At 38.8% G+C, this 21,553-nt stretch overlaps 2 protein-coding genes across 2 annotated transcripts; one reads left to right on the top strand and one right to left on the bottom strand.

Annotated features, from left to right (window-relative positions):
* LOC123949825 (olfactory receptor 1052-like) lies at positions 1–945 on the bottom strand. The gene has a single exon (XM_046017475.1). It carries the CDS (start codon positions 937–939, stop codon positions 1–3), a length of 939 nt encoding a protein of 312 aa, XP_045873431.1. The 5' UTR covers positions 940–945.
* Positions 946–20,608: 19,663 nt separating this feature from the next.
* LOC123949083 (olfactory receptor 8K5) lies at positions 20,609–21,553 on the top strand. The gene has a single exon (XM_046016395.1). The coding sequence runs from the start codon at positions 20,612–20,614 to the stop codon at positions 21,551–21,553; it is 942 nt and encodes a 313-aa protein (XP_045872351.1). The 5' UTR covers positions 20,609–20,611.

Below are 21,553 nucleotides of genomic sequence, written 5' to 3'. Positions count from 1 at the left end.
TTAACAGGGGAAATGTTTCATTTCTATGGCCCTTCCCACGGCACCCTTTACCTCTTTGTTTCTCAGACTGTAAATAAGTGGGTTTAACATGGGAATCACTAGTGTATAGAACACAGAAACCACCTTCTCCTGTTCTACGGAATACTGGGAACTTGGCTGGATGTAACTAAAGCTTAAGGTACCATAGAATATGGTCACAGCAGTCAGGTGGGAGGCACAGGTGGAGAAGGCTTTCTGTCTGCCTGCAGCTGACCGGATCTTCAGGATAGTGAAAACAATGAACATGTAGGAAATGATCACAATCAAGAAGGTGGCCATGGCAATGACTCCAGAGAAGGTTAAGAGCAACAATTCATTCATGGAAGTATCAGAACATGACAGCTTTAGAAGTGGGGGAACATCACAGAAGAAGTGGCTGACAACATTGGACCCACAAAAGGACAGTCTGCCCAAGCTTATTGTGTGTGTCAATGAGTTAATCATTCCACCTATGAATGACCCAATGACCAACCCTACACACTTCCTCTTAGACATGGCTACTCTGTAAAGCAAAGGGTTGACAATGGCCACATAACGGTCATAGGCCATCACTGACAACAAGAAGCCTTCTGTGGTGATAAACACCCCAAAACACAAATGCTGCACTATGCAGGCAGAGAATGAGATGGTTTCCCTCACAACCCAGAAGCTGATCAGCATTTTTGGTGCGATAACAGAGGAATAGCAGGCATCTACAAATGAAAGGCAGCTAAGGAAAAAGTACATGGGTGTGTGGAGCTTGGGAGTGATTTGGATTATGAAGATCATACCCAGATTCCCCACCAAGGTAACGGCATAAATCACCAAGAACACCACAAAAAATATAATTTTCAGGTCAGCACGGTCTGTCAGTCCCAAAAGAATGAATTCAGTAACAGCTGTGAAATTCTCTTCTGCCATTTGGTAATTCCTTATCTTGAACTCTGGGATGAAAAAAATAAGGAGATTAGAAGGGACAGGACAATCCAGAATTTCTTAAAGACAAATAGAAATGTATAGAGTTATGTCCTTGAAGAAATTATTATTTTGCAGAATCTGTCTCTTCATTTGTTTATTTATTGTTAAAGATTTTATTTATTTATTTGTGTGAGAGAGAGAGCATGAATGGGGTGAAGGGCAGTGGGTGAGAGAGGAAGAAGCAGACCTCCACTGAGCAGGGAATCCAATCCGGGAGATCCCAGGACCCTGAGATCATGACCTGAGCTCAAGGCAGATGCTTCACCAATGAGCCACCCAGGACCCAAAGGTCTCCTCATTTATAAAAGTAGGACCTTGATTAGATTCTTAATTTTTTTTCAGTGTTACTTATGATTCTATCCCACAAGGAAATACATACAAAAGCATTTATGCTTTAAGAATTTTCAGTCTGTCTCTAAAGTTCCTGCTTCTATGGGAAGGTGATACCAGCATGAGGGACACTAATAGCAAGTGAAAGGAAATTGAAAATTTAAATTCAAGCCTTATTTTCAACTTTTTGTTTTTAAATATAAGAGAAGTAAATTATAAGTAGATCTAAAATCAGCTGTACTGTCAACTGTGTAGTTAATCCACAAAAGCACTATGATGTAACCAGAGAATTGGCAAAGATTTTACAGCAGGGTTTGTCCTTCAAGATGATGCCATGATACTTCTTTAAGTACATGGATCTCTGGCCTCTTCTGATGCCCCAGATGAGCAGCATGGAAAGACACTCTCAGTGGAATCACCTTCTCTGAGACCCAGAGCACTGAAAACTATATCTTGCCTAAATGGAATAGTTAGAAGATTCCAGAAGTTACCCGAGCCCCTGAATAAATAAATTTTATATTTGTGTTTGCTATTAGCTTGTCATTATATAAATGCTTATACAGGTAATGTATATGCTATTTAATGTAATTAATTATTTGCTCTATACATGTATATATAAATATTGGTCTATGCATATAAAAGCTCTCACACACAATATATATAGAAAGGATAAAATTTAAAATGTTCGTAGCACAATCATCTATTGTGCCAGAACACTTTTCTCATATCCTTTATATAATGATAAGTATATATGGCTCTTTTGGTTTTCTAAATCCAATTTTCATTAGTTTGGTTTCTTATACTTTTTATTCAACGTGTATTCTATTTCTGTAAGAACTGATATATAGAACTCTCTCTCCCATATTTTACATTTAAGGGTGTATTTTTAGAAATGAAATAAAAATAATGACAAAGTTTGGCTTATTTAAATGTCCACAATATCCAAACTATGGAAAGAACCTAGATGTCCATCAAAAGATGAATGGATAAAGTAGTTTTAGTATATATATACAATGGGTTACTATGCAGCCATCAAAAGAAATGGAATCTTGCCATTTGCAACAAATGGATGTTGTTGGATGAAACTAGAGGGTATTATGCTAAGTGAAATAAGTCAGTCAGAAAAAGACAATTATCATATGATCTATCTCTCTGAAATGAGGAACTTGAGAGGCAGGTGGGGGGTTGTGGGGAGAAGGAGGGAAAAATGAAACAAGAGGAGACAGGGGAGGGAGACAAACTCAAGAGGTTCTTAATCTCATGAAACAAACGGAAGGTTGCTGGAAGGGAGAGGGGTGGAAGGGATAGGGTGGCAGGATGATGGACATTGGGGACCTTGAAGAGGGTGTGTGCTATGGTGAGTGCTATGAATTGCATAAGACTGATGATTCACATAACTGTACCCCTGAAACAAATCATACATTATATGTTAATTTAAAGAATTTTTTTAAATTGACTTATTTATATTCTATTGACTTATTTTAAGGAATATATTCTAGTTGTCACAAATGAGAAATGATTAACATTAACTCAATGATTCAAATATGTTGCTATCAATTACTGACTTTGGCAAATTCATTTATTTTCTCTCAAGACTGCATATAATTACACCTACATCACACGATTATTGGAAAAAAAATAGGAGATATTGCAAGCAAAATTCTAAACGTAGCTTTGAGTGTGTAAGAACTCAAATTATAGCTATCAGATAGTAAGATAGATAAATAATAGAAAGATAGATGAGAGAGAGAGAGATAGACAATGGATCGGTAGAAGATAGATAGGTAATAGAATATATATAAGTAGGTAGATAAGCAATATACTGATAGGTAATTGCTTTGTGAGATTTTTCTAGGGGAAGATATGGATGAATATAAATCATGAAAAAAATTACTTTAATCAGCCAATTTACCTTTCTTCATTTTAAATCTCTGGTTCATTTTACTTAAAATGGTTATTAAATGTAAATGCATATGGGTGGTTTAACATTTTTTGATAAATTACTAACCCATAAATTTTTACAATTTCTCATATGCAGCTTAGAAAATTCCAAAACATTCACCAAAGTGGATAAGTACTTTCAACAAATAATGTTAATTCCAGACTTTTCAAAACTAAATATAATATTTGTCCATCACATCTGAACTATCCAGTACAGTAGCCAGTCATGTAAATATTTAAATAGAAACTGAATCAAATTTCACTTCTGTGAACTAGTCCCCATTCAAGTGATCAATACCCATATATGACTAGTAACCATTATCCTGAACAGCACAAATCATAGACATTTCCATCACTGCAGAAAGTCGTATTGGTTAGACTTCACATATAACTATCTGACTCACCTTTTCAGAACACCAATTGAAAAACATTTCTGAAGGTAAGATTATCTATTGTAGACAGTTTTATGGCATTTCTGAAAGGAATTTAGAAATTCAACTCTATCATTTTTTCGGGGATACCCATCCTCTGCAAAATTTAAGGTGATGTTGAAATAGAATTGGATGATAGGATGAGGAGTTAGATGAAATGACTTTTAACATTTTTTTTAAAGATTTTATTTATTTGAGAGTGAGAATGAGAGAGAGAGAGTATGAGAGGGGAGAGGGTCAGAGGGAGAAGCAGAGTCCACACTGAGCAGAGCCCAATGTGGAACTCGATCCTGGCACTCCAGGATCATGACTGGAGCTGAAGGCAGTTGCTTAACTGACTGAACCACCCAGGTGCCCCGACCTCTAACATTTTAACTCCCATATGATTCTGTCAGATTTAAAACAAATTTTCTAACTGATCTACTGCCTATAAGGAAATTCCAAATTAAAAAATTATGAAAGAAGTTGAACTTACCCAAAACTACTTTAAACTTTCAGCTTTAGAAACTTCATATCTTTTTCTCTGACTTTTCACTCTTTAGTCAAAAACAATGTAAGTTAATGAAAATATAATATACAGAGTGATTATATTAATAGTATATATCTGAAGATAACCCCAGGTAAAATAATTGAAGGCAAATCTTATCTAATAATACACAAACAGCAGAATAACAAAGTAATGAAAACAGTTTTAGCATATTCAATTTTTTCCTCTAAGAGGACAAATTTGGATAGAGGGGACAGCTATATATTTATAGGTATACCCTGTAGAAGGCCTCTGGGGAACTCAAGCACCACTCCCACATTATAAGGTAACTAATGAAAGCTTAGGAAACACTATTTCTCAAAGGACTTTACATATTCCCATGATTCGTATATTGCCCTAATGGGCATAATTAACTCACATGCTACAAAGGACTTAAGAAAATATCTAGCAAAAATTTTTTTTAATCTTTTGGGGAGATGTCTGAAATTCAGCAAAATATAATAGGAACAATAATGAAGATAATCTCTTCAATAGAAAAGTAAATTACTGGAATGATAAATAGATGTTTCTAGGTTTGTTACAAATTTTGTCTTTACAACAGATGTTCAAGATAAGGAAACTGACAAATGTTACTACTTTAAAGCAATACATACATCCACAGTAAACAAGCAAATGCTGATGGTTAGAACACCTGTCGCTATTCTCAGTTAAACATGCAGAATTAGTTGGCAGAAATTTTGCTAGAAATCCTGTTCAGAGTCAGTGTTTATGATGTAGGGAAGATGTTGGGGCTTAAAGCCAACAGCCAAGATAGAATTCTTGAGACATCTTTGGTGCAAAAAGTGGTTTTATTAAAGCATGGGGACAGGATCCACAGGCAGAAAGAGCTGCACTGAGGTCATGAGGAGCTGCTCATTATTTACTTTCAAGATGAGTGGGTTAAGGATAGCATAAGCATCCCAGGTATTTTGGAAACAAGGTTTTTAGGACCTTGAGGGGACTAGCTATTGTTAGGAAAAGGTCATTTATTACTGTTTAGTTAAAACTCAGTCATGAACAAGACAGGAAACAACGTGTGTTGGAGAGGATGTGGAAAAAGGGGAACCCTCTTACACTGTTGGTGGGAATGCAAGTTGGTGCAGCCACTTTGGAGAACAGTGTGGAGATTCCTCAAGAAATTAAAAATAGAGTGTCCCTATGACCCTGCAATTGCACTACTGGGTATTTACCCCAAAGATACAGATGTGGTGAAAAGAAGAGCCATCTGTACCCCAATGTTTATAGCAGCAATGGCCACGGTCGCCAAACTGGAAAGAACCAAGATGCCCTTCAATGGATGAATGGATAAGGAAGATGTAGTCCATATAAACGATGGAGTATTAGGCCTCCATCAGAAAGGATGAATATCCTTTGTATTTCTATGGTGTCGTTATTTCTCCTCTTTCATTTCTGATTTTATTTGAGTTCTCCCTCTCTCTCTCTCTTTGGATGAGTCTGGCTAAAGTTTTGTCCATTCTGTTGATTCAAAGAACCCTCTTGTGGTTTCATTGTTCTATTCTTTTTTTTTTTTTTTTGAGTTTCTATATAATTTATTTCTGCTTTGATCTTTACTATTTCCTTTCTACTACTGGCTTTGGGTTTTGTTTGTTCTTTTTCTAGTTCCTTTAGATACAAGATTAAGTCATTTATTTGAGATTTTTCTTGCTTCTTGAGATAGGCCTGTATTGCTGTAAATTTCCTTCAGGACAGCGTTTGCTGCATCTCAGCGATTTTGGACTGTTGTGTTTTCATTTTCATTTTTCTCCATGTATTTTTTGATTTCCCTCTGATTTCTTGGTTGACCCGTTCACCATTTAGTAACATGTTGGCTAGTTTCATCATGTTCTTACCAGATTTTTTTCTTGTGGTTGATTCCTAGTTTCATAAAGTTGTGGTCAGAAAAGACACATGATAGGACTTCAATCTTTTTGAACCTGTTGAAGCCTCTTCTGTGGCATGACATAGGATTGATTCTGGAGAATGTTCCATGTGCCCTTGAAAAGAATATGTATTCTGTTATTTTTGGGTGGAATCCTCTGAATATAGCTGTTAAACTCATCTGTTCCAGTGTGTCGTTCAATGCCACTGTGTCCTTATTGATTTTCTGTTTGGAGATCTACCCATTGATGTAAATGGGTTGTAAAGTGTTCTACTATTATTGTATTACTATTGATTCCTTCCTTTACGTTTGTTACTAGTTGCTTTATGTGCTTGAGTAGCACCAAACTGTGGAGCACTTTCCATGTTGTCCCCTGAGAGACCTTCATTGGTGAGTAGGGCCTGTGGTTAGACCCAGTGTCTGTTCCCAGACCACTGCTGGGGCTGCAGTCAGACTGGTGTGTATGGTTGTCTTGCCCTCTCTTAGGGGCAGGAGTCACTGTGGTGTGGTGCCAGCTCATCAGGCTGCTTGCTCACTGCTGAGGAGGGGGGTGGGAGTGCTGTTAGCAAGTGAGATGGAGAGTGATCCTGCTGCACTGCTTCCTACAGGTGTCCATGTATAGGTTGGATGTGTTGAGGGGATTGGGAAATGGCACTTACCAACTCTTTGGTTTTTGGAGACATCTCCCAAATATCCCTGTTCCTCCAGTACATGCTCTGAGATTAATAAATAAATATTACCTTAGACCCCAGGTATATTTCAGATTGTTGCTTCTATGCTATATCTCAGTAGGGCTGTTTGTTTTGCTGTCTTTTTAAAGGTGGGGAGTCATTTTCCTCTTGCCCTTAACTCTTCCAGAGTTGAGCCCACTGTTTTAAAGTTCTAGATGTTAAGTACCATGGACTGTAAGAACTTGTGAAGAGAGGCCCCTTAGATTTTCAAAGCCAAATGTTACAGGGACTTGTCTTCCCCATGTGGAACCTCCATATCTGAGGTGCCTGGTGTGGGGATCTGCTCCTCTCCCCTACCCACATCTGTCATGTCCCTCTATCCTGTGTCCAGTCCAACAGGTCTATTTGGCTCTGGACTGCATTTTCCACCCCTCCTACCCTCTCCAGTGTGGCCTCTTCTCCACATTTAGCTGTGGAGAGTCTATTCTGGCAGTCTTTGGATCATTTTCTGGGTTATTTACACTGATTTTCAGCCACAGCAACTTCTTTCAAGACATGTCTCCAAAGGCAAAGGAAACAAAAGTGAAAATGAACTTTTGGGACTTCAAAGCTTCTGCACAGCAAAGGAAACAGTCAACAAAACAAAAAGGCAACTCACAGAATGGGAGAAGATATTTTCAAATGACAGTACAGACAAAAGGTTGATATCCAGGATCTATAAAGAACTCCTCAAACTCAATACACACAAATACACACACAAAACAGATAATCATATCAGAAAATGGACAGAAGATATGAACAGACACTTCTTCAATGAAGACATATAAATGACTATCAGACACATGAAAAAATGCTCATCATCACTAGCCATCAGGGAGATTCAAATTAAAACCACATTGAGATACCACCTTACACCAGTTAGAATGGCCAAAATTAGCAAGACAGGAAACAGCGTGTGTTGGAGAGGATGTGGATAAAGGGGAACCCTCTTACACTGTTGGTGGGAAAGCAAGTTGGTGCAGCCACTTTGGAGAACAGTGTGGAGATTCCTCAAGAAATTAAAAATAGAGCATCCCTATGACCCTGCAATTGCACTACTGGGTATTTACCCCAAAGATACAGATGTGGTGAAAAGAGGAGCCATCTGTACCCCAGTGTTTATAGCAGCAATGACCATGGTCACCAAGCTGTGGAAAGAATCGAGATGCCCTTCAACAGAAGAATGGATAAGGAAGATGTGGAACATATACAGTATGGAGTACTATGCCTCCATCAGAAAGGATGAATACCCAACTTTTGTATCAACATGGACGGGAGTGGAAGAGATTATGCTGAGTGAAATAAGTCAAGCAGAGAGAATCAAGTATCATATGGTTTCACTTATTTGTGAAGCATAACAAATAACATGGAGAACATGGGAAGATGGAGAGGAGAAGGGAGTTGAGGGAAATTGGAAGGGGAGGTGAATCATGAGAAACTATGGACTCTGAAAAACAACCTGAGGGTTTTGAAGGGGCAGGGGCGGGGGAGGTTGGGGGAGCCAGGTGGTGGGTATTAAGGAGGGCACTATTGCATAGAGCATTGGGTGTGGTGCAAAAACAATGAACACTGTTAGGCTGAAAAGAAAAAAAAAAACTCAGTCATGAGACCTTTCAGATGGAGATCAGTGAGTCATATGTTTGGAGTATGATTGTGAACATGCAACTTGAGGGATAGAGATAAAGGAAGTTTCAAAAGGAATTTTTATATGTTAAAGTAGATTTAGAGGACCCTGGGGTGTTGGGATAATGTTAAGCTGAAATTGCCTTTTGCTCTTAGCAATGTATTAACAATGAGGCATCTGAGCTCCCAGAGGAAGGTTATGTTAAGCTAAGAATGCCTTTTGCCTTTAGCAAAGTATTAACATTGTTGCAGCTGAGGTCCTAGAGGAAGGTGACTCAGTATTTCTTTCAAGCGCTTGTCAATGAGCTTTAGGCAATAAGGAAATTTTTTTTTCTTTTGCCTTTGCTTCCCAAATCACTTACACTCATCAAGCTAATATTTACTGATGGATGATATACTCTAGGCATTATGCTGCACACTAGAGATAAGAGGTTATCAAAAATAATGGAACATTCACTTTTAGAAAGATTGAAGAGTAAGTATCTTCCCAAAGACACTTACATCAGGATATTTAGAAATCTGATCTGATCTGAAAAAGAGTGGATAATGATCATGAGGGATAATGAGAAGTGATATGGAGAACAAAGGCAGAAGAAAAATTATTAGGTCCTTGAAATAGGGGGAAAACCGTACTCTAAGATAGTTGACTAAACCAGCAAGGGAATTTAAGTCCCTGTCTAAAAGCCCTTCTGGGTTCTTCTTTCCTACCCCATTTCCCATGTACCAAAATTACCAAGTATGTAAAAGTAGAAGGGTATAAATTCCCTTGCCTGCTTCTGCTGGGGCTCAGACCTTTGGAGAACAACCTCATCTGAGCCCACCAGTGTTAAATAAACCTCTGATCCTCCAAAGTCTCCAAGTGCTGCTTGGTTCTTCCACCAGGATCCAGTCCAGGTTCTGTAACATTTGGTTCCTTTACTGGGAAACCCAACCGCACTGGCACATTGTTGCCACCGGTTTGGGGCAATGGTGGGGCAGTGACGGAATGAGGGATCTAAGGGAGAAGGCGTGCCCTGCCTAATTTGTGGCAGTCTCACACCCAGTCTCCTCAGGTTAGCCACCCCGCTGTTCCCACCCGGACTCAAAGGAGACTTGGTAGGTCAGGACCTGGTCCTGATGTTGGATTCCAGTAAAGCCTGGGGCCCCAGGACCCAGTCAGGCCCACCTCTGAGAGTGGATGGGAAGACTGATCACCTCCCAGAGACCTCTTAGAGGTCTCACAGGTAGGGCCTCCCAGGCAGGGAGGTCCTTCAGGTCAGAAACCCCAGGGTAAGGGGAGACAGGAAGGAATTTCCAAAAGGAATTCCACATGTCAGGGCCTCCTGGGGGGAATGAACTGTAATAACTTTAGTGTGAATGCACAGTTTGATCTGATTTGTCAGGCGGACTGATTCTGTGGCTCCACGGGTGGGCATCCTTAGGGTCCCCAGAAGCCTAAGGAGTCCAAATGGCCCTAAACTGCTTCCATGGCTACCTCATAGGGTCTAAGGCATAGGGTATAAACCCCTTTGAGGTGGCAATCTGGGGTTTATATAGACTTGCTATGGCTAAGAGACACACAGGTGTCCTCTGGGATGGCAGATAGGTGGCATCTGACCGGTCTCTCCTTTGGAGAGTCACCCAAACTTCATTTGTCCTTATGCCAATGACACAGGGAGGGAATACACAGGGTGGCCAAGAGAGCCCCCCTGTTCATCATGGGTGGAAGCTCTTCAAAATCTACCATCTTAGACTATATGCTCAAAATTTTAAGAAGGATTCTCAGGAGACTATGGGATCAAAACATCTGGAAAATTAGACACATTATGTGAATTGGAATGGGCCACCTTTGGGGTCAACTGGTCTGCCGAGGGGCTCTAAGACCTATCCACTGTCCAGGTCATTTACAAAATTATGGTCGGGACTCCCAGACACCCTGACCAATTCCCATATATTGATTCTTGACTTCAGATAGCCCAAAGTCTGCCCCCATGGGTCCAATTCTGTGCTAATAGGAAGGACCAAAGTAGGACATTTGTAACCCAAGTAAAAGAGCCCAAAGTCTGTAAGGAAGAAAAGCCTATCAGGGATGCCCTGCCCAGGGCATCAGGAACAGCAACACAAATGAGCTCTGCACAAGGATGAACCCGTCAGAAAGTGTGGGGACCACAGTCCTCTGACCCAGGGCCTAAAGCTGAGCTGCAGAAAGACCATGCTCCTCCTTCTTGTAAGTGGCATGTGTGGGGAGATACCCAATTTAGCAGCTCTGACAGCCCACAGGAAACTTGATCCAGACAGAAACAGGTTGTAAAAGAACAGGCGCCCTCATATTTACCTTTAAGAGAAAGTGGGGGAGGTCCCAGGGTGGCTCAGTCAGTTAAGTGTCTGCCTTCCACACAGGTCACGATCCCAGGTGTCCTTCGGAATGGGGGCTTTAAGGAACATTCCCAAGCAGCTACCCAAGCTCCTTTGTTTCAGGGAAATTCCCTGTCTTCTCTGGCCCAGTATGGATTGTCTATCCCCCATCCCCACCCCTGCCCTTGTTGGTGGGAAAACATGGCAGCTGTTCCTCTGGAGCAGGGAAACTTTCTCTGCCCTCTGGCAGCACTTTGTCTCTTTTGCCTCCCCATCCCCCTTTTCCTGTTTCTGCACCACCTTGGTTGCTGCCTGCATTACTGGCTTTTAGACCATCCTCAGTGCCTCAGGCACCATGGCTCCTCCCTTCACTGTCAAGGAACAAGAAGAGCTCCCCAGGACCTAATACCACCCACTCCAGATTTCCCCACATATCTCAGGTGAAAATTGACCATAGGGAAGATCCTGGTGGAACATAATTCAGCTTTTAAACTAAGTTTGTTGGTTTAGTTCAGACACTGAAACTTAAACTTTTGGTTGGATGACAAATGGAATTAAATTTGTTGGACATCTAACATCTTTTTTTTTTAATTAATTTATTTATTTTTATTTGCTTATTTACAGCATAACAGTGTTCATTGTTTTGGCATCACACCCAGTGCTCCATGCAGTACATCTAACATCTTTTAACATCTAGGTCTTTTCCAAATGGGATAAAGTGCTAAAGCATGGATTACTGGACATAGGTTTGTGCTTTTTGACTTACTCAAAGAACTAAGGATATTCAAATCTGTTGGTAAACATGTTTTGTGCTTAACTGATTCACAGATGTGGTGTTTAAGAATTCTGGTGTCATAGTTGACAATTGGTTACTCCAGTCCTCACTGGAGATTAAGGTTTCTAAAGAGTACAAAATTCTGCTAACTATAACTAAGACTGATGGAAATAAGGGAAACAACTCTGTATGTGGGAAAGTAGGAGATATGTAAGAAAGATAAGGAATGCGAATACATTTTGTGAAGGTAAGAGAAGGTAATTTTGTCCTAAATGAAAATGTTTATTTGGAAAGAAATGGCTTAGTACCAAAACCTGAATGCAAAAGAAAGTTATAGAAGGTTCGTGATGGGAAATCTTTGGAAATGAATTTTAGGTGTGGTCAGGATGGACTCGGATTGAAATGAATTTTAAAAAGACACTGGTGTAGAAAGTTGATTTTCTCTCTGTTCAAAAAGACAAAGTATTCTCAATTGTTGGTCTCCTCTTGAAAAGAAAACACAAATAGTTGTTTTCCCTCCATCTGCTTAGAAAAACCAGTTTCTATGTCTTGAGTTTATCAGGACTTTAACATCCCTAATGCTATGTAGGCATGAGCTGTAAAACTTTCTAAGGTTTAAACAAACTTCCCCAAGATTTAAATCATGAACAAAGTCTTGTTGACTAATTAGATTTGGTCGTTTGGTATGTAACATTCTGCTTCTGGCTGTTGAAGTGTTATGTATCACAGAATAGCTGAGTTTCCTTGACAATAATATCATAGTGAACTCTCCTATCAGATCATTAACCATGTCTATTCTGAGTCTGTCACTTAAAATTGTTCTAATTCTCTTGTAAAGTGATTTATATCTTCAAAGAGATTCACATAAAGGACTTTTAGGAGAGATATAGATACTCAGTATATTAAAAATCCTAAAACTGAAATGAGTAAGAACTTCCAGAACTAAGAAGTTGCATTCAGACTGAACAAGAATCAGTAACGTGGGACTAAAAGAATTAAAAAGATGATTATAGTTTTGTGATCCTTGTTTGAAAAACATCACTGGTTCCTCAATGTTCACTCTTCCTGATTAAGGAAATGTAAGATTTCTATGACCTACAGAAACATGATAAAACAATCATTTGTAAGCAAATTAAAACATGCAACTTTTCTCTGTATCTGAACCCTCTGAAATTAAAAACTAAACTAAATAAACTAAAAAGGTCTCCATAAGTATAACTTCTTCCATGGCAATCCTAGTCATTTGCATAAGTTAAATAAGAATCTGTTCTCCTGTAACAGGACAGCATTAGAAACATTGGTTATATTACCAAGGCTTTTACTGGAAAGTCATATTTGAGAAAGAAATGCATAGACTCAGATATGACCAGACAGCTTTAAGGAGCTAAGGTTGATTTTATGAAACCTGGAGCCACAAAGCCCTTTGGAACTGTTAGCCTGATACCTTGTTACAGAGGTCCCAGGAACCTCACCAGGTGAGTTAAGGATGTGACTTCCTGGCAGGTACAGGAACCTCAGGATATTTTGGGGACCTCATGAAAAGGAATCTGCCCAAAACTTAGAGGTATTGTAGGCATGTCTGATGGCAAGTACATGGCTTAGGACATGGCTTGGCTTCTGGCCTAGAAAGGCTACTAAAAGTTCAACCTAGATATTCCTTATAAAGTTCCAGCAAAGCAGATTCTAAAAGATCTGTATGATCCCTCACTGTTCTTGCTTAGCTTATGTAAATAATTAGGCCAGGTTGGTTAGAACTGGACTTGTTTCTCGAGTAAATTAGTCTTGAGTTGGGTATCTCTGGAAATGAGGGTTATTTTAGAGAGAAAAAAATTGTTGAACTAATACCCACCTAGGGGCGCCTGGGTGGCTCAGTGGTTTAAGGCCTCTGCCTTCGGCTCAGGTCATGATCCCAGGGTCCTGGGATCGAGCCCCACATCGGGCTCTCTGCTTGGCGGGGAGCCTGCTTCCTCCTCTCTGCTTGCCTCTCTGCCTACTTGTGATCTCTCCCTGTCAAATAAATAAATAAAATCTTAAAAAAAAAAGATTTAAAAAAAAAAAAGAAATAATACCCACCTTTGTGGATGTTAAATTATGGATTTGATTGTCTTTAAGAGTTTGTTGTTTACCTAAGGCTAGACAACTTGAGGTAAAATTAAGAGAAAATACCACAGTAACTCATACATAGACAATCTTCCTGCTTATTATTCTGTGGGGATAAACATAACAGGCCCCAATGGCACATATTAAACAACTGGAAAATGGGACTGATTCCCCAACAATTGTGTAACTTATCACCTTGACCAGTTCTGTGTGACTAGGATAATGAAATCATTCCCTAAAAACCAGAGCATACCCCACTCTAGGGTAGAGTTAACTACGGACTTGTGGAGATAATGGGTAATACCACTTTCTTTATGAATGGTTGGGCAATGCACTTGGGGATAGCCTTATCTCCTGAGACAAGTTTTCTCCCACTTGCCAGTGATCCTTTGTAATTACAATGTTAATACCTCAAATAAAGAGCTTAAAGGTATTTTTCAGTTATATTTATCCTAGAAGCCACCTCTATTGTGGTACAATTGTAAACAAAGGCTTTAGCTAAGCATACAACAGTGCTCCTGGTAAAAGGAGCCTCAAAGCTTGCTATGGGACAGCCTCTGACTGTAATGACATCACATCAGGTCCAGAGTATCTTAGAAACCAAAGGCCACTGATGGATGATGGAGGAGAACTTAATAAATACCAGGCTATACTGATAGATATGCCCGAAATAATACCTAAAACCTGTCAGACTTTAAATCCAACTACCTTTAGGCCTGGACTTGAATGTCATACTTTTGTAGAGCATAACTGTTGGAGGTCATTGATATTGTTTATTCTATTCAACTGGATTTAAAAGATTGCCGCAGCTATAATTCACTTCAAAGGTTCTATGTGGAGACAGCAAAACAGAGAACTTGCCCCAGAGGAAAAGATTCAGTATACTGCATTCTAACAGAGCTCAACATGAACTCTCAAAAGGATTAAGTTGATTTGCAAGTAGAAAAAGTGAACAACCCCTTTGCTAAAATAAAATGCAACACTGCTTAAAGAACAGTTCCTACTCAGGGACCTCTGGGTGGCTCAGTCAGTGAAGCGTCTGCCTTTGGCTCAAGTCATGAACCCAGGGTCCTGGGGTGGAGCCCCACATTGGACTCCCTGCTCAGCAGCTCAGCAGGAGCCTGCTTGTCCCTCCACAGCTCCCTCTGCTTGTGCCTTTTTTTTTTTTTTTTTGGCAAATAAATAAATAAAATCTTAAAAAAAAAAAATCCCTACTCAACTGCAGAATGTTTGCAATGTTTAGCATGCAAAGCTCTATTTCTCTGCAGGTTGAGGAAGCAGGAAAAAGTTGTCCATAACCCCAAGAAAAACAAATCATCAGTACTAGACCTAGAAGTAACAGAAATAATAGAATTAGCAGATAAGCGCAGAACTAGCAGACAAGTGCTTTAGAACAGTTGCAAATATTTGCAAGAATTTAAAGGCAAACACAGACATTAAAAATTATGATAGAGAATCTAAATGTGTTACCAGGGGCAGGTGGTAATATCAGACATGAACATTTTATTGTTCACTTTTTAACAGCAGACTAGACCTTGCAGAAAAAGAATTAGCGAATTTGAAAACAAGGCAGTAGATTTTACTCTTAATCAGGTTGCACTAAATAAACATCCAAGGTTGGTAGGATCTCAGCTCAGGAGACACCACCCTTGAGGTAAACATTATAGTAACTCATTGCATTACAGTAATATTACAAGTTTGCCATATGAAAGAACAAGGCATATGTATCAGTCATTTAAAGATGAGACTTTGTTTCAAAACTTCTACTTGTCAACCATGTGACTTTGGGCAAATTATAGGAGCGTGGGGTCCTCTGAATATGGGAATAGTAGCATCCATTTTACTGAGGTTAAATGACATATTTTAACCCAGTGGTCACTGATACATTTGTATTTGAATAATAAATTCAAAGAAAAAATCCTGTCTGATTATGATGTTATTTTCAAATTTATCCATGGTTTTTGGAACTGTTCCAGTTTTACTGGGCTAAAGCTGATGTCAAAGTATTTTCCGTTGTTACTTTAATCATTGGATCTGTATGAATAAGTGCACTTATATCACATAAGTCTCCATGGAACTATCCAGATCATTTATTTTGTTTGTTCCTTTCCTTGAGTTGTCTCTTACATTTTTCACTAGGGAATATGTAGGGTGTCCTGGATAATTGGTAGGTAACACATAACAATTTTTAAAAATCTCTCAGATGATTTGGGCATCATCATCTGGGTGAATTACATGCTATTTCCTCAGGTAGTATCACAAGGAGAAGAAAAGCATAAATTGTCCCTACCCAAAGAAAAAGTAAAAATAATTTAGAGAAGAAAATCCAGTTCATTAAAGGTGAGTGGTTAGGATTTGTTAATTTTGATTATCATCTGGGTCTTGGCAAATTCCCATGACTCCTGACTTCTGACCATGGACGCTCGTATGGTCACTGACAGCTCATTCTTTCTAACACACCTCAAAAATTAATTACATTTTTTGTTAACTGTAGTTTCCTGGAGAGGAATGGTCTTTTTAGGACACTAAGTCCCATGAATTGACTGACATCATAGATCTTCTTGATTTGTGAGTATCAATAGCAAACTTTGGATATTTTAAGTGAAGAGGAAGTTAGAACTCTCTGAAAAAAGTCATCACTGGTCTCATCAACTAGAAAATGTTAAGGTTAAGATTTCTAGATAAAATACCAACATACATATGAATTTCAAATAATAAATAATTTCAGTACATGTTTTATGTGATGTTTAATAATATTCTTTCATATAAATATATCCAGTGAAATATTTGAAAAAGAATATTTTAAGATATATATTCCTATGCTGTATTTTATAAACTACAAATAGTTGTAATGTGAGGACTCACAGGTATGAGTGAGTAGACATTTTAGTAATTCCCAACTGGGTTGCTTACTACTTGTTTTATTTGTGCAGAATGGGCTTTACAAACTGATTGAGTAGGATAATTTTTAAGAGTTATGAACAAAGCCCTGAACCTCAAATAACTCCTTACTAATATTACCATGTCTAAAGATTAAAAATGCATCCCTTTGCATACTTTTTATATTCTGTGTACTCTGTTAGCCCTAAATAGAAGTATTTAAAATGTTTACATGATGATATTCAAAATTGATCAGATTTTCAAAAAAGAATGGACAAGGGTATTACTATTTCTTTAAGATCTTGATAACAATTCTTTTTGATAAATACTCAGAAGTAGGGTTCCTAATCCTCTTACACTGTTGGTGGGAATGCAAGTTGTTGCAGCCACTTTGGAAAACAGTGTGGAGATTCCTCAAAAAATTAAAAATAGAGCTACCCCGTGACCCTGCAATTGCACTGCTGGGTATTTACCCCAAAGATACAGATGAAGTGAACAGAAGGGCCATCTCTACCCCAATAGTCATAACAGCAATGGCCACAGTTGCCAAACTGTGGAGAAGAACCAAGATGCCCTTCAGTGGATGAATGTATAAAGAAGATATGGTCCATATATACAATGGAGTATATGGAGTATTATGCCTCCATCAGAAAGGATGAATACCCAACTTTTGTATCAACATGGACGGGACTGGAGGAGACTATGCTGAGTGAAATAAGTCAGGCAGACAAAGTCAATTTATCAAATGGTTTCACTTACTTGTGGAGCATAAGAAATAACACGGAGGACATGGGGAGATGGAGAGGAGAAGTGAGTTGGGGGGAATTGGAGGAGGAGACGAACCATGAGAGACTGTGGACTCTAAAAAACAAACTAAGGGTTTGGAAGGGAAAGGAGTGGGAGGTTGGGTGAGCCTGGTGGTGGGTATTATGGAGGACACATATTGCATGGAGCACTGGGTGTGGTGCATAAACAATGAATTTTGGAACACTGAAAATAAAATAAAATAAAATATAATGGGGAAAAATAAGAAGTAGGGTTACTAGATCATATGGGGAATTGGTAACCGACAGGTATAAAGTTTTAGTTAATGCAAGATGAATAAACCTAGATATGTATTATACAACAATGTGCATATGATTAACAATACTGTATTATACATTTAAACATCTTTTATCAAGGTAGATCTCATGTTAAGTATTCTTACTACAAAAAATAAAAATTAATATGAAAAAAAGAATGGTCAAGGTAACAGAATCTAGCCAACTTCCTAGGGAGATAATAACTGACACTAAAAAAGGAAATAAATTCAATAAACTCGCTAGAATAATTGCTAGCCACACATTAAAGATTTTAAAGTGGTAGGATTGGTACTGGAATTCTGAATTACTTGGTTAACCCAGTGCATTTTCTGTTCTGCAGGAAAACTCATGATAGCAGATTCTGCAGCACTTGTCATTTACTGTGAAAGAGGAAGGGCCCTGAAAGTTGGGTGGGACTCAACGGAAGAACACCAGACAATAGCATCTAGCAAAATGGGAAAGAAATAGTTCAACAATCTCCCGTATATCTTTGCTCCTCCATGCCCATTTCTGGGGTTGAACTGCCTAAATCAACACTAAAAATTAGCAACTGAATTCTTAGAACTTGGCCAACTGCCATCAAATAGCTTCAGACTCCAGCTGACCTTGTGGTAGGGTTCCAGGAGTTCCCTCCGATCTGTAGAGGGTCTACCTTGGGGCGCCTGGGTGGCTCAGTGGGTTAAGCCGCTGCCTTCGGCTCAGGTCATGATCCCAGGGTGCTGGGATTGAGTCCCGCATCGGGCTCTCTGCTCGGCAGGGAGCCTGCTTCCCTCTCTCTCTCTCTCTGTCTGCCTCTCTGCCTACTTGTGATCTCTCTCTGTCAAATAAATAAATAAAATCTAAAAAAAAAAAAAAAAAAAGAAGGGTCTACCTTGACCCATTCAGACTGATATTTATGCAGGATAATGCTAGACACCTAGTTACATTATAGTAATTCTAATCTCCATTTACCTGACTAGATATGTTCAATGCCAATTACTCCTCTAGTTGAAAATCATGCTTACAGAACTCCACACGTTCTGTACGTGAAAGGAAGGGAATCCAAGTGGATTAAGCTAAAGCAGGTTCACTGTTTTTAATCACTCTGCTTCACTGACTTTCCATGTAAATTTTATGAAATGAAAAAGGAAAGACTTATCCCTGAAATATTTTCAAGTCAGTGTTATATTCTACACATATCCCAACCCACAGTTCAAGAAATAAGTTGATGTAATAAATGCTCAAATAAGTATGTTAAATGCTTTATAGACCTTATCATATCCACAGTGGAAGAATTAATGAATATAAGTGACTACATTAAAGGAAATATAGCATATAAAATTCAATATTGAAAATCCCTGAATATTGATATAAATTGTATATTTTAACAAAAAGGGATCCACATTTTTTAAAGATTTTATTTATTTATTTGACAGACAAAGCTCACAAGTAGGCAGAGAGGCAGGCAGAGGGGGAGGCAGAAGCAGGTTCCCTGCTGAGCAGAGAGCCCGAGGTGGGGAGGTGTTCCCAGGACCCTGGGATCATGACCTGAGCCAAAGGCAGAGGTTTAACCCACTGAGCCACCCAGGTGCCCCTTTTTTTCATTTTTTTTTAAAGATTCAATTATTGGGGCACCTGGGTAGTAGCTCAGTCAGTTAAACATCTGCCTTCAGCTCAGGTCATGATCCCAGGGTCCTGAAATCGAATCCTGTGTTGCTCTCCCAGCTCAGTGGGGAGTGTTCTTCTCTGTCTCCCTTAGTCCCTCCCTTGTTCATGCTTTCTTTATCTCTTTCAAATAAATAGATAAAATCTTTTTTTTTTTAATGTATTTATTTGGTGTGGAGAATGGGCAGAGGAAGAGGGAGAGAGAGTCTTAAGCAAACCGCTGCTGAGCATGAAGCCTGACACAAAGTTAGATCTCAGGACCCTGAGATATTGACCTGAACCAAAGCCAAGATTCAGACACTTAGCCAACTTTGCCACCAGGCACCTCAGGAATGGACCCGAATCTTGTGCATTTTGACTTAAGATTTTCTTTAAAAAAAAAGGAAATAAAAATTATGCATGTAAATTGAGGAGTAAATGTGAGTATTTAGAGTGGAAAAATAATCTTAAAAGTTCACTCATAGTCAAAATCATCATAAAATCTATGAACGTGTTTTTATTAATGAAATTTTACATGTGTCTCAGGCTATTGGGTGGTATGAGTGTTCTTAGAAGCTGTTCTTACACCAAAATAAAGAGCACTATTCAGTGATAAATATCATTGATTTTGAAGCATAGATATACTCACTAACCATCAAATAAAGTATTATTTACTCAACCTCCCCTTTACTGGACCCCACAAATGCATGCAGACATACCAATGCATCTTGATATTAGCTGAAGAATGGTGGAGCAGGAGTTGGAATGGAGAGAGGAAGCAGACTTAATTGATCAAAGCTAAAAAGTTAAAATATTTTACATTTTCAACTTTTAAAAAGATATATCACTTTGTTAGTTCATTGCAAAGTCCTCACCCAGGGCTTTGAAAATGCTCATGTGGGAACTTAAATCTCAAACTTCATTAGCTCCATATTACTTCTGCTTCTTTCTTTAAGAATATCAAAATTTCCCTGGAATTCTCATTTGGAATTGGAAGTGTACTAAAGGAAAATTGAAACTGGATGTGTACCAAAGGAAAATTATGATATCATTGTGTACAAGAAATAAAGTCTAATAAATCTGTATCAATACTTATGTGGCTTTTTAAAAATCAGTGGATATGTTCCAAATCTTGTTGAATCTATTTTGAGTTTAATCAGCCATATCAGTGCATGTGTTTCATGTGGATCCCTCCTGTTGAGAAGTAGAAGAGTCTATCAATTCTTTTATTTTCAAAATCAGATGGGGGAATTGTTTTTCTAACCCATTACAAAGAAAAAATCTACATTCTGTCTGCAAATATTATAATATGTTTAAATGATACTGCGTGAAAGTTGATGGCAACCTCTCTGTTTCTTCCTAGAAGAGCTAACTGGACTAAATGGACCAACAGAATCTAACGTCGTTGACTGGGTTCATTCTGATGGGGGTCACAAGTTTACCTGAGCTTCAGGTTCCCCTGTTTGGGGTCTTCCTCATCATCTACACAATCACAGTAGTGAGCAACCTGGGACTGATCACCTTGATCCAGCTGGACTCCCGCCTCCAAACACCTATGTATTTTTTTATCAAACACCTGGCTTTTATTGACCTTGGTAATTCTACTGTCATTTGTCCCAAGATGCTGGTAAATTTTGTTGTAGATCAAAATAACATTTCTTATTGTGCATGTGCCACACAGTTGGCTTTCTTCCTTATGTTCATTATCAGTGAGTTTTTCATCTTGTCAGCTATGGCCTATGACCGCTATCTGGCCATCTGTAACCCTCTGCTCTACAATGTTATTATGTCCCAGAGACTTTGCCATGTGCTGGTGGGCATCCCATACCTCTACAGTACCTTTCAGGCTCTAATGTTCACTATTAAGATTTTTACATTGACCTTCTGTGGTTCTAATGTTATCAGTCATTTCTATTGTGATGATGTTCCCTTGTTAGTTATGCTCTGCTCAAATGCACAAGAAATAGAATTGTTGATTATAGTATTTTCAGCATTTAATTTGATCTCTTCCTTGATGGCAGTTCTAGTGTCCTACATACTAATTCTGATATCTATATTCCAAATGCATTCTTCAGAGGGCAGGAAAAAAGCTTTCTCCACATGTGGCTCTCATCTGACAGTGGTGGTTGTGTTCTATGGGTCTCTCCTATTTATGTACTTGCAGCCCAAATCTGCCCATTCCTTTGATACTGATAAAATGGCCTCTGTGTTCTACACATTAGTGATCCCTATGCTTAACCCCTTGATCTATAGCCTAAGGAACAAAGAGATAAAGAATGCTTTCCACAGGGTCATTAAGAATCAATGCAAACTTTGTATCTAA

This window comes from Meles meles, chromosome 8 (genome assembly GCF_922984935.1).
Source record: "Meles meles chromosome 8, mMelMel3.1 paternal haplotype, whole genome shotgun sequence".
Taxonomy (NCBI): domain Eukaryota; kingdom Metazoa; phylum Chordata; class Mammalia; order Carnivora; family Mustelidae; genus Meles; species Meles meles.
Note: the sequence above shows the minus strand (reverse complement) of the source record. Positions and strands in the feature narration are given on the sequence as shown.